Raw genomic sequence first — 12,277 nt, 5'->3', positions numbered from 1 at the left:
TGAGGCCGCATTCAATGTGGACAGGGTCTTAAGGCCCATTTATGCTTGATGCAGAAGATGGATAAACAAACCAATGGACAGTTTAGTCCGTCTTCTGCGTTGGTTACATGTGTAATCTGGTCCATTTTCAGGGAGCTTAGCTATTCATCGCTTGACGCAGAAGATGGAGCAATACCACCAGAAATCACGGAGGCAGTGCTGAGCAGAACAGTTGACATGTGACGAGGGAAAGAAACAAACCAGTAAAGAAGAAGAGAATCAAGAAGGGAACATTAGAAGCAGAAGAGGAATGAGTGTGAGTGCAACAAATTTAGAAATTGCGCGAGACTTAAAGAAAGACTATATGCTAACGTTGGGTGGTTGGAAACACATTTATTGTGATACATTACTGCTACTAAACGGTGTCTGAAACTGATGTTGGCTCACGGGCATGAACTCTGAACATAGCCCTGTCTGCTAGTGGAGGAATTGATTTAACAACATGGCAATGCAAAACATGCATGGAAGTATGAGGCCGGCGATGCGTGACAACATTTGAAATGGACATTGCTATTTACGCACATGAGGGAGCATAAATGGGCCTTTAGGAAGGCGGACAAAGGGTATTGCAAAGTCATTTGTATGTGACACACACGGAACAACAACCAACTGCTGGAAATCTTTCTCATTGCAAGTTGCATCGTCCAGAGCACTCTGAATTTTTTCATTGGACAACAAGCACAAAAAGATCGTCACCTCTGTGTTGGATCACAGTAGTTGGTTTTGAAATGCCATCTGTGCTGCTGCTGCCGCCAGTGTTGTCATCCACAGTCCCAACTTCTGGGGTTTTAAAGATGATGGGGTCAGAAGTTGCTCTCTTGATTCATCCAATGACATCAAATTCTGTTCAGTAGTGGCCTGCTATCTTGACACGTCACGATTTTTGGCCCGGCTTTGCACTTTCAGATCTCAGGAGTAGGTGCTAAAAATGTATCTACTCACCCTGAGAAAATCCTGATGGAGACACCTACAAATCGGAAGGGGTGGTGTCAGGCTGGACTAAGTGGATACTAGTGGGAAAGAGCCATTAGAGGTAGCGATGTGCGATACCAGCTGACACAACTGATACCAGTAGTTTCTATGTTCTAGAATCGATTTTCATGTTATTATATCAATATTTTACTGTTTTGGAGCAAAAAAATACTGTTTATCATGAACTGGAATTCAGTTAAAAGTAACGATAATATCAGGATCTTCTATAAATTTTACCCAGTTGGCAGGAACTACTTTTTCTTTTGGCTGGCATAGTCATAAGTGAAATGGTGCCTCTCACTCACTCATTCCATAGCATCATGTGTGGAGCTGAACAGCAACAGCATGATGAATGATGTGTGTGGGAAGACATAGAGGTATTGTAGCAACACCACACACCTCCTTAAACATCTGAGAGTCAACCATAACACAGTATAATTAAAATTGCGATTAATAAGAGTAGGAGAGGAGAGGGGCAGGTGCTGCAAGAGTGAGACATGTTCTGTGATGCTGCAGGCAAGTAATAATCACTATTCAGAGGGAGGAAATGTGGACTTGTGGACCACTGATGCTAAATTTTGGGAAAGCGACTTTCATCTGTCTGCTAGGTTCAGATTTTTGTGTTGATGTTCAAACAACAGGAGTTGCCCTCGTTCTTAAGACTATTGCATCTTGTTTTGTTATGTACAGCATTGAATGTGGTTATGAAATAAGAAATTGCTGCAATAATAATAATTGCAATAATTGCTTGGAGTGAAATGTGTCCCTGAGATCAGCTCACTTCAATTCAACTGGCCTAGATTTAGTCAGTAAGGATGCTGCAGAGATTGGTTGTCATTAAATATTGAGTAAAACATTATAAAACATTATAGGATTTGAAAAAATACAGATGAAAAATATTTAATAGGATGGAAAGATAAATAACATTAATCCCTCTCATTTCCTAAGACTGGTTTACTAAATGGTTAACTAAATATTTTAATATTTTACTTGGTATCAGATCAAAAGAAAATGAGTGGTATCACACATCACTAAATAGTGGTCTGTAATTTAAAAATTCAAAAAGCCTTCTCTTGGTTGAGTATGTTTTATCTATCACCTTTCTTATGGGAAGGGGGACATGCTGGTAACATCAATAGATCACTGTTGTGTTACTCCAAGAAATATTTTTTGTAATGTTGATCATCCTCTTAACAACCTGACCACAAAAACATATTCACATATAAACTGTTGAAGACCAGTTTTTAAAAAAAGGGTCTTGCTGTTGTTGATGGATCAGCTGACCAATCACATAGGACGGAGCCTTTTGAGACGGCAACGTAAAAGATTCATGTGCTAAAATGAAGCATTTTAAAGGAGATACAGCTGCTGCTACAATATCTAGACATATTGAAGGAAATCTGATATATATATATATATATATATATATATATATATATATATATATATATATATATATGATAAAATAAAAAAAAACTATAAGGGTTTCATGGACTCTACTTGATGATCTCATATGTAAATATTTATTACAGTTATATTTTATACATCTTTTTAGACATTTCAATTGAAATATTGTGCTTGTTTTAGCTTACGACTATGCTCTAACCTCATGTACTTGAAATATAAACATCAAATCTCGCCCTTTATACAAAGTTTACTACATCCGGTTTGAACCTTACATGTCTGTGCCTTTGTATTATGTGTTCTTTAGGTTTGTATGGCAAGAGACAAGTATTTTATTTAATTTTTTTTAATTTAATTTAATTTAATTTAATTTAATTTTATTTTATTTTATTTTATTTTCTATAGGTCTTTTAGTATAAATTTATTGGGCTAAATCTGGGACCTTGGGTACTGAATTTCACACTTTTGTGTGCAGGTATAACAATAAAGTTCCTTGAATCCTTGAATTATGTGCTGTGATAATATAAGATCAAAACTAACCAAACAGATGCTGACAACATACAATCCCATTTGGGAGCACATAAAGCTAGGATGAGAGCAAGACTGTATAGCGTCATCAGAAATTGCAGGGCTGTTGAAATGTCAGTTACAGCTACAGTGAAGTATGAATTTAACAGCCCTATGATATTGAACTTGAAATGAAATGCATTTCCATGTTGGGAAGAGCAAACTTGATGTCGTTTTACGCTGGCGCTTTCATTAGGAGTCTGATATGCTCACATGAGTGAACAAAAATGCACAGGTCAACAAACAAAATCCCTCTCAGGAATCACACTGATAGACTCAGCATTGAGGTCTTTGAGTGCAGGAATACTCACTCCAGCCAAAGAGGGGCGGCAAGCTCCAACCCATGGAGTACACCCAGGCAACAGCCACAAAGCTGAGGGCTTTCCTATGAGACATCACCCCAAGAGAAGCAAGAGGCCTGGTGATTACCACATATCGGTCCACTGCTATCACCATCAGTGTCATCATACTGCAGATACCAAACAATGCTCCACAGAAGGCATACAGCTCACAACCTGGGGAGGACAGAGGAAAAATCCAGTGGAAAGGAAGGATAAATAGGTTAGTTCATGTTCTTACCGTCCTAAGCTTTCAGGATAAACACATTTTTTTTTTTATTTTATCAGTGCACCCCACAGTTCTGCTGCAAATACTGGATGTGTGCTTTTTTTTGCATAAATATTAATTAACTAACATAGCTTTTTATATACTGTATGTGAGTCCTGCTGTTTTTCCTGCTTCATCTCCTCTACCAATGATAGATGTTTGGAACCTGGGAAGATGACTAAAAATATATATCGATATATAACTGAGAGACCACATTTAAATATATTGTGTGCACATGCAGAAGATACAAATGGCACGTATTTTGATTAATTTATACATATGTTTTATTTAAATAAACTTACATGGACAAGTTCAGTACAGCATAACCTGCCTTTCAGCTGATGCCACAATGTGCAATAAAACACAGCATGGCTCCTCTCATTAAGACAAAAGTTTACATGAAAACATGATTTTGGATGGGCTCTAAAATATTATCAAAACTCCATTACTAACATGCATTTTTCATCTAACGTGTAAAATCTAAGGTATTTTGTAATAAACAATCTTTCTTATTCTTTGCCTCTCTCCAAGGCTTATTGTGCATTGTGTGCTTTTATTCATTACATATTCTAACAATTCATATTCTAACTTATCCTGGGGGGTCACAGAAGAAAAACTCTGCACAAAAAACAGTGCCAAGGACACATTAGACCAGCCTTACCCCACAAACAGCTATTGTTTACATAGATCTACGAGTGGGCCAGAGCAATTATATTGATCTCTCAAAAATGAGAATTAGTCATTGAAATCTGAGCAGAAATGAATCAAAACAAGAGTTTTAATGGTATCTGTATGCACATTATTTTCATTTTGAGCCAACGGTGTCGATTCTTGGACTCCATACAAATTAGCTTGTGACTGCTTTACAGTTCTGGACCATATAAATATATATATATATATATATATATATATATATATATATATATATATACTGTGTTTACATATGATATAAGCATTAACTTACTTTATAATTTCACAAAGGTTTTTGGACAAAAGGTGAACTGTCTTTTAAGGGAACCCCGGGTTCTCATAAAAGGAAAAATATTTTGCCTGATAAAAATTTTTCTCAGCTATAAAAGCATTATCTTAAAAATACTCTACTCTGTTTAGTTTTTATGAATTTTGAAAAATTAATTTCACTTGTTCGCTGCTATTGTTTATGTTGCAATACATTCTAGGTAATAACATCAAACAGTTGCTGTGGTCTCAGACCCATCTAGAAGTACACTGGCTAAATGTTTTCCTTTAGTCTTTTCAGTTTGAGCCAGAGCATATTGAGAGACAGAACAATGATGAAGAAATTACTGAAAATACCCTTGAAAAGGACAATCAAATGGATGAAAAGACCACTGTAGACCAAAATATCTGTTGTGTGTGCAGCAGCTGCTTGTCAACACCAACTGGAGAGAAAGCATTTGCTGCCAAGAGCTCCACTTTCTGTCAGCAGTTGTCCACAGTCAACATAGAGAGTGTCACACATTATATTCTAATATATAATAAACATGAGTAAAAGCACACAGATGAGTTGATTACACTTGATTGTGTTAACAAATATCCTGTGCATAATGACACATGAAAACTTTGAGGCAATTTAGCTCTGAATGACAAACAAGACCAACATCTTGTGTTAGAGCTGCTTACTTGGATAAATATGAACCGTGGGTAAAACACATCTGCTGGCCACTGTACCACTGCATCCAATGCCCTGCCATCTGTTTCAGTTGCAGAATTGGTTGTAGTAGAAGAAAACTGGACACTTGCAGATAGCAGGACAAAATGATGCAGTGGGTTGTCAGGTTCCTGTCCGATGATTCACGCTTAGAGGCTGTGACAAGAGGAGCCAGTTGTTTACTTCCTAGTAGATGGACATCCAGCGTCTCCTGTCTGATGTTTCTCCTTGTGTTCTTTTTTTTTTTTTTGGTTTTTGTTGTCAGCCTGAGGCGATTAGGCGCCTTGTGAGAGTTAAAAAAAAAAAAAATCTTGGCACGGGATTTGGTTTTGGCCTTCGTTTATAACCACCAGCCCCTGTGAGCTCCTTTAGCAGCTGTGGTCCACAAAATGACTCAAAGGCGTCAGGAGAGAAGTGCTGAGAACATAAATGTGGGTCATTGTGGGTTATTCTCCCATTCAGCTTTCCTCTCTTTGTTACTCAAAAAAAAGAAGTGAAGACTTACGTCACTGTTTTTTTTGCCTTCTGAAACTGAAAATGTAACCACAAAAAAGTCACATTAGCCTTCACCTACTCATCTTCTTGTCTTGTGAGCAACCACTTTAAGTCAATGTCCCAGAATCCACTGCAGAGGTAAAATAAAGGTAGTAAACATGTAATATTTTCTAAAAGTATTTAGAAGTTTTCATGTGTCATTGACTGATTATTTTGTAGAATAGGTCAAAAACAACAAATTGGCCAATAAGTGCTTATAGTCAGGATTTCTTTTAAGATACAGTTTTGTTCATTTTAAGCTCTCAGACCTCTTCATGCAAAACTGGAGTCTTGGTAGAGATGTGGAAACTTTAAAATACATCATGACAATCATATCACAGACTTTCATGATCATCATTGATCTAGTTTCTTAATCGAGAGTTTTCAGTTTTAAGTTTTTCAGTCTGAACACGAGTAGTATTTACAAATTGGAACAAATCTTCTGTTTTATGGAATCAGAGTGTAATTATGGGCCTCCATATCATAATGAAACTAGTGCCTCAACCTAATTAATAACTGCCCAGTAGGGCATACTATATTCAGACTGATTTGACTGGCCATATTTATTAAATAAATAGGTAGCTACATTATGTGGGGTTATATAGTAAACTAAGGATGCAAGAGACCGAGATTAATGGAATCATTAATAGATGAACTGCAATCAAATCCAATCATGATGCTTGCAAAAAATCACTGCTCTATTTATTTAGGCTTGTTATATATGAAACCTGGCAGTTTGAATATGTGAACTGGAGACTGTCATTGGACTAATGCACAGTGAAAATGCTTGACTTTTGTCCTGTTTTATTCCTTTTACATTAATTATAATAACATATAAAAAAGTTTAAATTCTAAATTCAACTATCAAAAGCTAAATTTAAACCAACAAGCAGCTTCCCATTTTTTTTCTTTTGTTTTATGACAGATTGTAACCTTAAAACTAAATCCCTTTTTCCACCAGCTGGTCCAAGTTGGAGGGAGATGGTTTAACACTAGAAGTCCCAGGAATTTTGATATCTCCCTAAAGTCCCAGAGAAGGGTCGAAAGACCTTTAGTCCAAACTGACGACTCTGCTGGCAAAAATTAGCATCTCTTCATTTGTAAATGCAGCCATTACCTGAGGAATGCACCCATTGCATCCAGCCCCTCCTTGTTACCTTGAAACGTCTGGTAAATTCTGTGGCAGTGGGGGATGGTGGGCTGAGGGGGATAAATAGTAGCTAGCTTCACCTCCAACAAATAGAAGGAAGTTGTTCTTTTATATCTTTGTCATGTTGACATTTATGCCCTCTTGACTTAGACACTAATGCTTCTGGACATTTTACTCACAGACCCTGCCTGTACCACCACAATCAAAAAATGTTCATTTTTTTTTTTTTTTTTTTTTTTTTTTTAAAAAAAAAAGAAAAAAAAAAATGTTCATTTTAAATATTCAAAATTGTTCATTGCTTGGGCTTTTTGGACATAAGGTACATGAACATTGGGTTAGAAAGTTTGAAAAATTGGTCAAAAATTCTGAAAAATTTGTATTTTTTCATTTGTATGAAAAGAGGAGAGCTGGACCTTTTAAAGTGATTTTTAAAAAAAATATGAATTCATCATTTTGTCATATCATTCTAAATTGTTTGCTTTTTTATTGAAGGCCCACAATAATTATCTTTTTTTTTTCTTCTAAAAGCACACAAATGTGTCGAGGAGGTATATATCATATATCATATCAAATATATTTTTAATTATTTGAAATATACTAGAATGCAGGAAAACCTTTCTGAATCTGTTTGAGGTCTACTCCAATCTCATACTCAGGGGACCAAGCAGTGTCTCAAGCCAAGCTTTGGGCAAAAGTTGACAGTCCGGTTTCAAGAGTCTACAGTGTCTCCCCTAAGTATGCGCCCTCCTGGGGTGTGCCAGTAATTGACTCGTCTACAAACAAAAGAAGCTGTTCGCAGCTTAAGACAGGATTTTAGCTAAAATCCTACTGGTCAATCGACCCATCTCTGGGTTGTAAAGGTAGAAAGGTCCATTGACCCCTCTCTGGGACTTCTAGTGTTAATGTGATTTGGTTTGGTAAATCCTGATCCCGCTGAATTATGATGAAGAAGAAGGTGATACAGAAACAAAAGATGAGAATGGTGGACATCCAGCAGTTTGTGTTTTTACTTCGTGCCGTGTGGGTTTAAACAACAAAAAATCCATGGTGTGTTTAAACATGGCATTTTTGCTTCTTTGGTCTTAGTGCCGGGTTGCACAGGAGGTGATGAATCTTTCAACCAGAGGAGTGTAGCGTGTCAAGCTCCACCCTTTTGGGGTCAGATCAGTATGACTGGGACCCCAACCCAAGAGTCCCAAAATAGTGCGACAGTTTTGATAAGATATTCTGGTACCCTTCCCAGTTTTTGCCGGTAGAAACACAAAAATGTGAAGTGGACCCACTGGTGGAAACAGGGCTTAAATCTTGTAAATAAATAACAAGATTACGTGATGTTGTCATTGCAAAAATCACTGGTCTTAACTGTCTGCATGTCAACCCTCCAGGGTTCGAAAGTTCAAAACATTTAAGATAAGATAAAAACAAGCCCAGGACTGGGCCTCGGGGGGGCTTGGTCGCCCTGGGCATGCCATCGGAGTCGGGCTGATCCGATGCCGGGCAGGTACCCTTGGGATTACAATGTGTCCGTTGGGTCTAAGGGAGGGGTAGGGGGAAGGGGGGCGGCGGGGGTCCTGGTGGGCAATGGGGAGGATTAAGGCTCATGAGGGTGGAGTCTGCTCTCCTTCTCACTCTCTCCCCTCCCGCCGGGGGCTCCTTCGGGGAGGATGGGGGCGCTGTGCCTTGGACCCGACCAGGATACGTGTGTGCAGCCTGGGGCTCTCTGGTCCCCTGGTGTGGTGGCGTGGGCTGCCGGGGGTGGGTGGGCGTCCGGGGCGCTCATGCGTTGGGCTCTTGGCGGGGCCGGGCCTTTGCCCCTCTTCCCTCAGTTGGTCTTGGGGAGGCGGGGGCGCCTACAGCGGCCAGCTGAGGAGTTGGCTGCCTGGGACGGGGATCTCTCTCCCAGTTGTGCCCCTCCCCGGGCTTGGCTGGGACGGGGATCTCTCTCCCAGTTGTGCCCCTCCCCGAGCCCCTCTCCTCCCCCGCCACCCCACATCATACACACTACACATAGGGCACTGTGGGGCGGGTGGAGGCGGTGGGTTTGGCTGAGGGGTCCCCATTGCGGGATCCCCCGGTGGACCCCTGCGACTGCCCTCCCCACTAGATTTTAATCACAACCTAGACATCAATATACATTTAGGGCCTCGGGGGGATGGGCACATGGGCTGTGGGTGGGCGGACAGGAGCCACCGAGGTGGCCCTTCCTCCATCCCCTCCCTTTGTGACCTCTCTTCCCCCGATTTTATTTACATGTTAGACACTACCACATTTAACAGTACTGCACTACACACATAACACACACTCACATACACTGAGGGAGTCCTGAGGGGGTCCTGCTGCCTGGCAGCAGTGGGACCCATCACCATCTCATGGCTCCTTCCAGTTTTTAATTGCATTATAAATAGCCCATACTCATGCACACACAACTCAGGCTGGGGGGCAGGGGGGCGGGTGTCTTCCTACGCCCTCGTGTCCAGGGATGCACTCGGGGCTGCGGGGGGTGGAGGTTCGGTGCCTGCCTGGAGTCCTGTGCGGGGTGCTACTGGGCGCCATCTGCCCTGGGGGCTGCCCTCGGTGCCGCATCGGGGGGCTGGTGAGACCCCAGGGAGAATGTATGTGGTTGTGTGGGTGTGTGTATGTGGAGAGGGTCGGGTCTGGGGCCCACCAGGCCCTAGACTCCCTGGGCTGCCCCTGGTGGGGGCGGGGGGGTGGGGGAGGGGGGGATGAATGGGTAAGGGTTGGGGTAAAGAGATTTTTTTTTTTTTTTTTGGGAGGGGGGGGGGGGCTGCGGACATGTTCTTGTCCCTGGGGTGCCTAGCCTTGGTGTTGGGTTGGCGTGGCCCACGGTGGTTTTGCCTGGGGCGGTCGGGCCCCGTCGGGTTCCTGGGTGGGGCTTTGCTGGGGGGAAAGGGTGGCCCTTGGGCCTGTGGGGCGCCTGCCCTCCGTGCGGCCCGCACCGCAGCGCCCAGCACCCGCTGGGCCTGCTCGCCATCGCCCTGGGCTGCCCGGTGCCCCTGCCCCGTCGCGCCGGGAGTTCCGGTCTGGGGGCCCCTCTGCTCTGGTCCGGGTGGACCGCTGCTCTGTCTGCTTTGGCTGTCCCGGGCTTGGTACTCTGTGGATCTGCTTGGCCTTTGGGGCCTCGGGCTCCCCCCGTCCCCCGCTGATGCTTCGGGGTGCGGCGTGATCGCGGCCCCCTTGCGGGTACACATTTCCTCCTTGTTGCATGGCCACACATGCATGTTAACACGTGCATGCTCACAAACGTGCTCGTCTCTCCATCCGCTTCTCACTAGATGTAGCTGATGTTTGTGTGTTGGTACGTTCATCTGCAGGTACGTTTGATGAATATTGTAATTTTTTATATCATCATCATTCTATCTTTTTTTCGGCATCATGTAGTACTGTGGTAGTTTATGTTGTTGTTTTTTTTGTGATATGTTCTGGGCAGCATAGACAACTGTTATTTCCACATTTTAATCCTGTCCTTTTCTCCCCCCCCCCTTCCTCTATCTCCCTGTCAGGTTCGGCACTGACATATAAGACTAAAGAAAATAAGATTACAATAAAAATAATAAAAATATCAAGGGCAGCCATGTATATAACATGTCTCCCTTGGTAGAGCAAATCTGTCAAGCAAAATATGGCACACAGACCACCGTTCTGTATGTTAGGATGCTGGACAGGACAGGGTTAGACTAGAAAAAAAAAAAAAAAAAAAGATAAAAACAAGCCACCCTTTCAAAAATGCCCTCATTCATGTGGACAAATTCTCACGTTTGTGACCAAAACTTACCAAAAGCTTAGTATGTATCTTGGACTTCTGCTTTTGATTAATTAATTATTGCTTGGTGAGATAGACGTTGAATTGAACGTCATGCTTTCTGGCGGTTTAGTTTATACAATCTCCCAATAAACGTTTGAACCTTCTGTAGGCATTTTTATCCAACGTAGTTGTGTGAGCCGTAAAACCAAAGTAAAGAAAATAAATTTTGTAGAATAATAAAAACTGAACTCACAGGTTACCTAATTACTATTCAAACTTTAATACATATTAAAAATCAATAATATAATAATGACGTGCTGAAATCCTGTGTACCATTTAATTCAATGATGTACTCTGTGTTGTTAGGGCTTTCATGTCTCTCTTTCATAATTTGAGGCCTTTTTCCTCAGTCATTCTGTTAAATATAACCCATTTATGTACAAGTTTATGCAAGCACAGACACATGATTCACAGACAAAATAAACATCCAGTCATCACCTTATCAGCTGCTATCTCCTCAGGCTCTGAGAGTGTGACCATCATCAATGACCTGTCACACATAATCACAGCCCCAAACCATCCCATCTAAGATAAAATCTCAAGTGTGTTATGCTTCTTTAGAAACCCAAACACCGCACAATTAAATATTACAGTCCATATGTCTCCATGTGTTTTAAAGCCAGTGCTTGAAGCTAATGAATATGAAGGCTACAAGCTTCAAATGAAGCTTGATGAGCAGACAGTCTGGAACATTTTCTTGTTACAGCAAAGTTCTGCACTTTGTCAAGTCATGATATTTAGTGCATGCTCAACGCTGGCTGTGCTTCTCATGAACTAGTTCAAAATTCAGTTCCCACAGCTTAAAATGAATAGAGTAAATTTTAGTGTTGTGTCTTGCAATGAAATTATTTAGACCTTAGATTTTAGCAAATAAAATAGATATGTATGTGGAAAAGATGCGTGGACGGAGAACACAAATTGTTTGTATTTTTTGTTCTATTGGTCAAAATAACTGTTTTTAGTGTAAAAGAAGTTCATTTTTTGTTAAATAGATATTTTTAGCTTAGCTATTCCCCAACAATTAAAACAAGAAAAAAATACTGGATAATGCAGAAATATCATAGATATCTTCTCACATTGGACGGATGCTTCAACTCCACATGACTTTTCAAACCAGAAAGTCTGACTTGTTTTTTGAAAGCAGGTGGACATAATTTGCGTAGAAATGTTAAATTTAATTTTCAGACAGTATGTAATAGTCCTAAGGAGACGAGGCATCTGATGCGCACACTGCCTCTGCAGCTGCTCTGCACCCTTCCTGGTTTGTTATGCTAAAGTTGGCAATGCATTATGGGTAACATAGTGTAAAAACAGTGACAGTTGTGGGACCTAAATTCAAGTTCTAGTTCTTTATTTACAAATATGTTTGGCTCAATTTAGTGTTCACAGAAACAAACATGTTCAATGGATACGTTCTTTTGAGCTAATAAAGTCCTGTTAAAAGTTTGGAGCAGATTGTTTATTGGTTAGCATGTTTAACATGTTTACATTAATCATGCTACGTTTATTATAA

At 40.8% G+C, this 12,277-nt stretch overlaps 1 protein-coding gene across 1 annotated transcript in view; it reads right to left on the bottom strand.

Annotated features, from left to right (window-relative positions):
• Positions 1-12,277, bottom strand: part of LOC121631946 (melanopsin-A-like) — a 42,803-nt gene that overhangs the window by 18,595 nt on the left and 11,931 nt on the right. Inside the window, exon 4 of the mRNA XM_041973052.1 lies at positions 3,294-3,497. Within this exon, the coding sequence (XP_041828986.1) occupies positions 3,294-3,497 (204 nt within the window). The remainder of the gene's footprint in view (positions 1-3,293; positions 3,498-12,277) is intronic.

This window comes from Melanotaenia boesemani, chromosome 21, assembly GCF_017639745.1.
Source record: "Melanotaenia boesemani isolate fMelBoe1 chromosome 21, fMelBoe1.pri, whole genome shotgun sequence".
NCBI lineage: Eukaryota > Metazoa > Chordata > Actinopteri > Atheriniformes > Melanotaeniidae > Melanotaenia > Melanotaenia boesemani.
The sequence above is the reverse complement of the archived record's forward strand: the minus strand, read 5'-3'. Positions and strand labels throughout refer to the sequence as shown.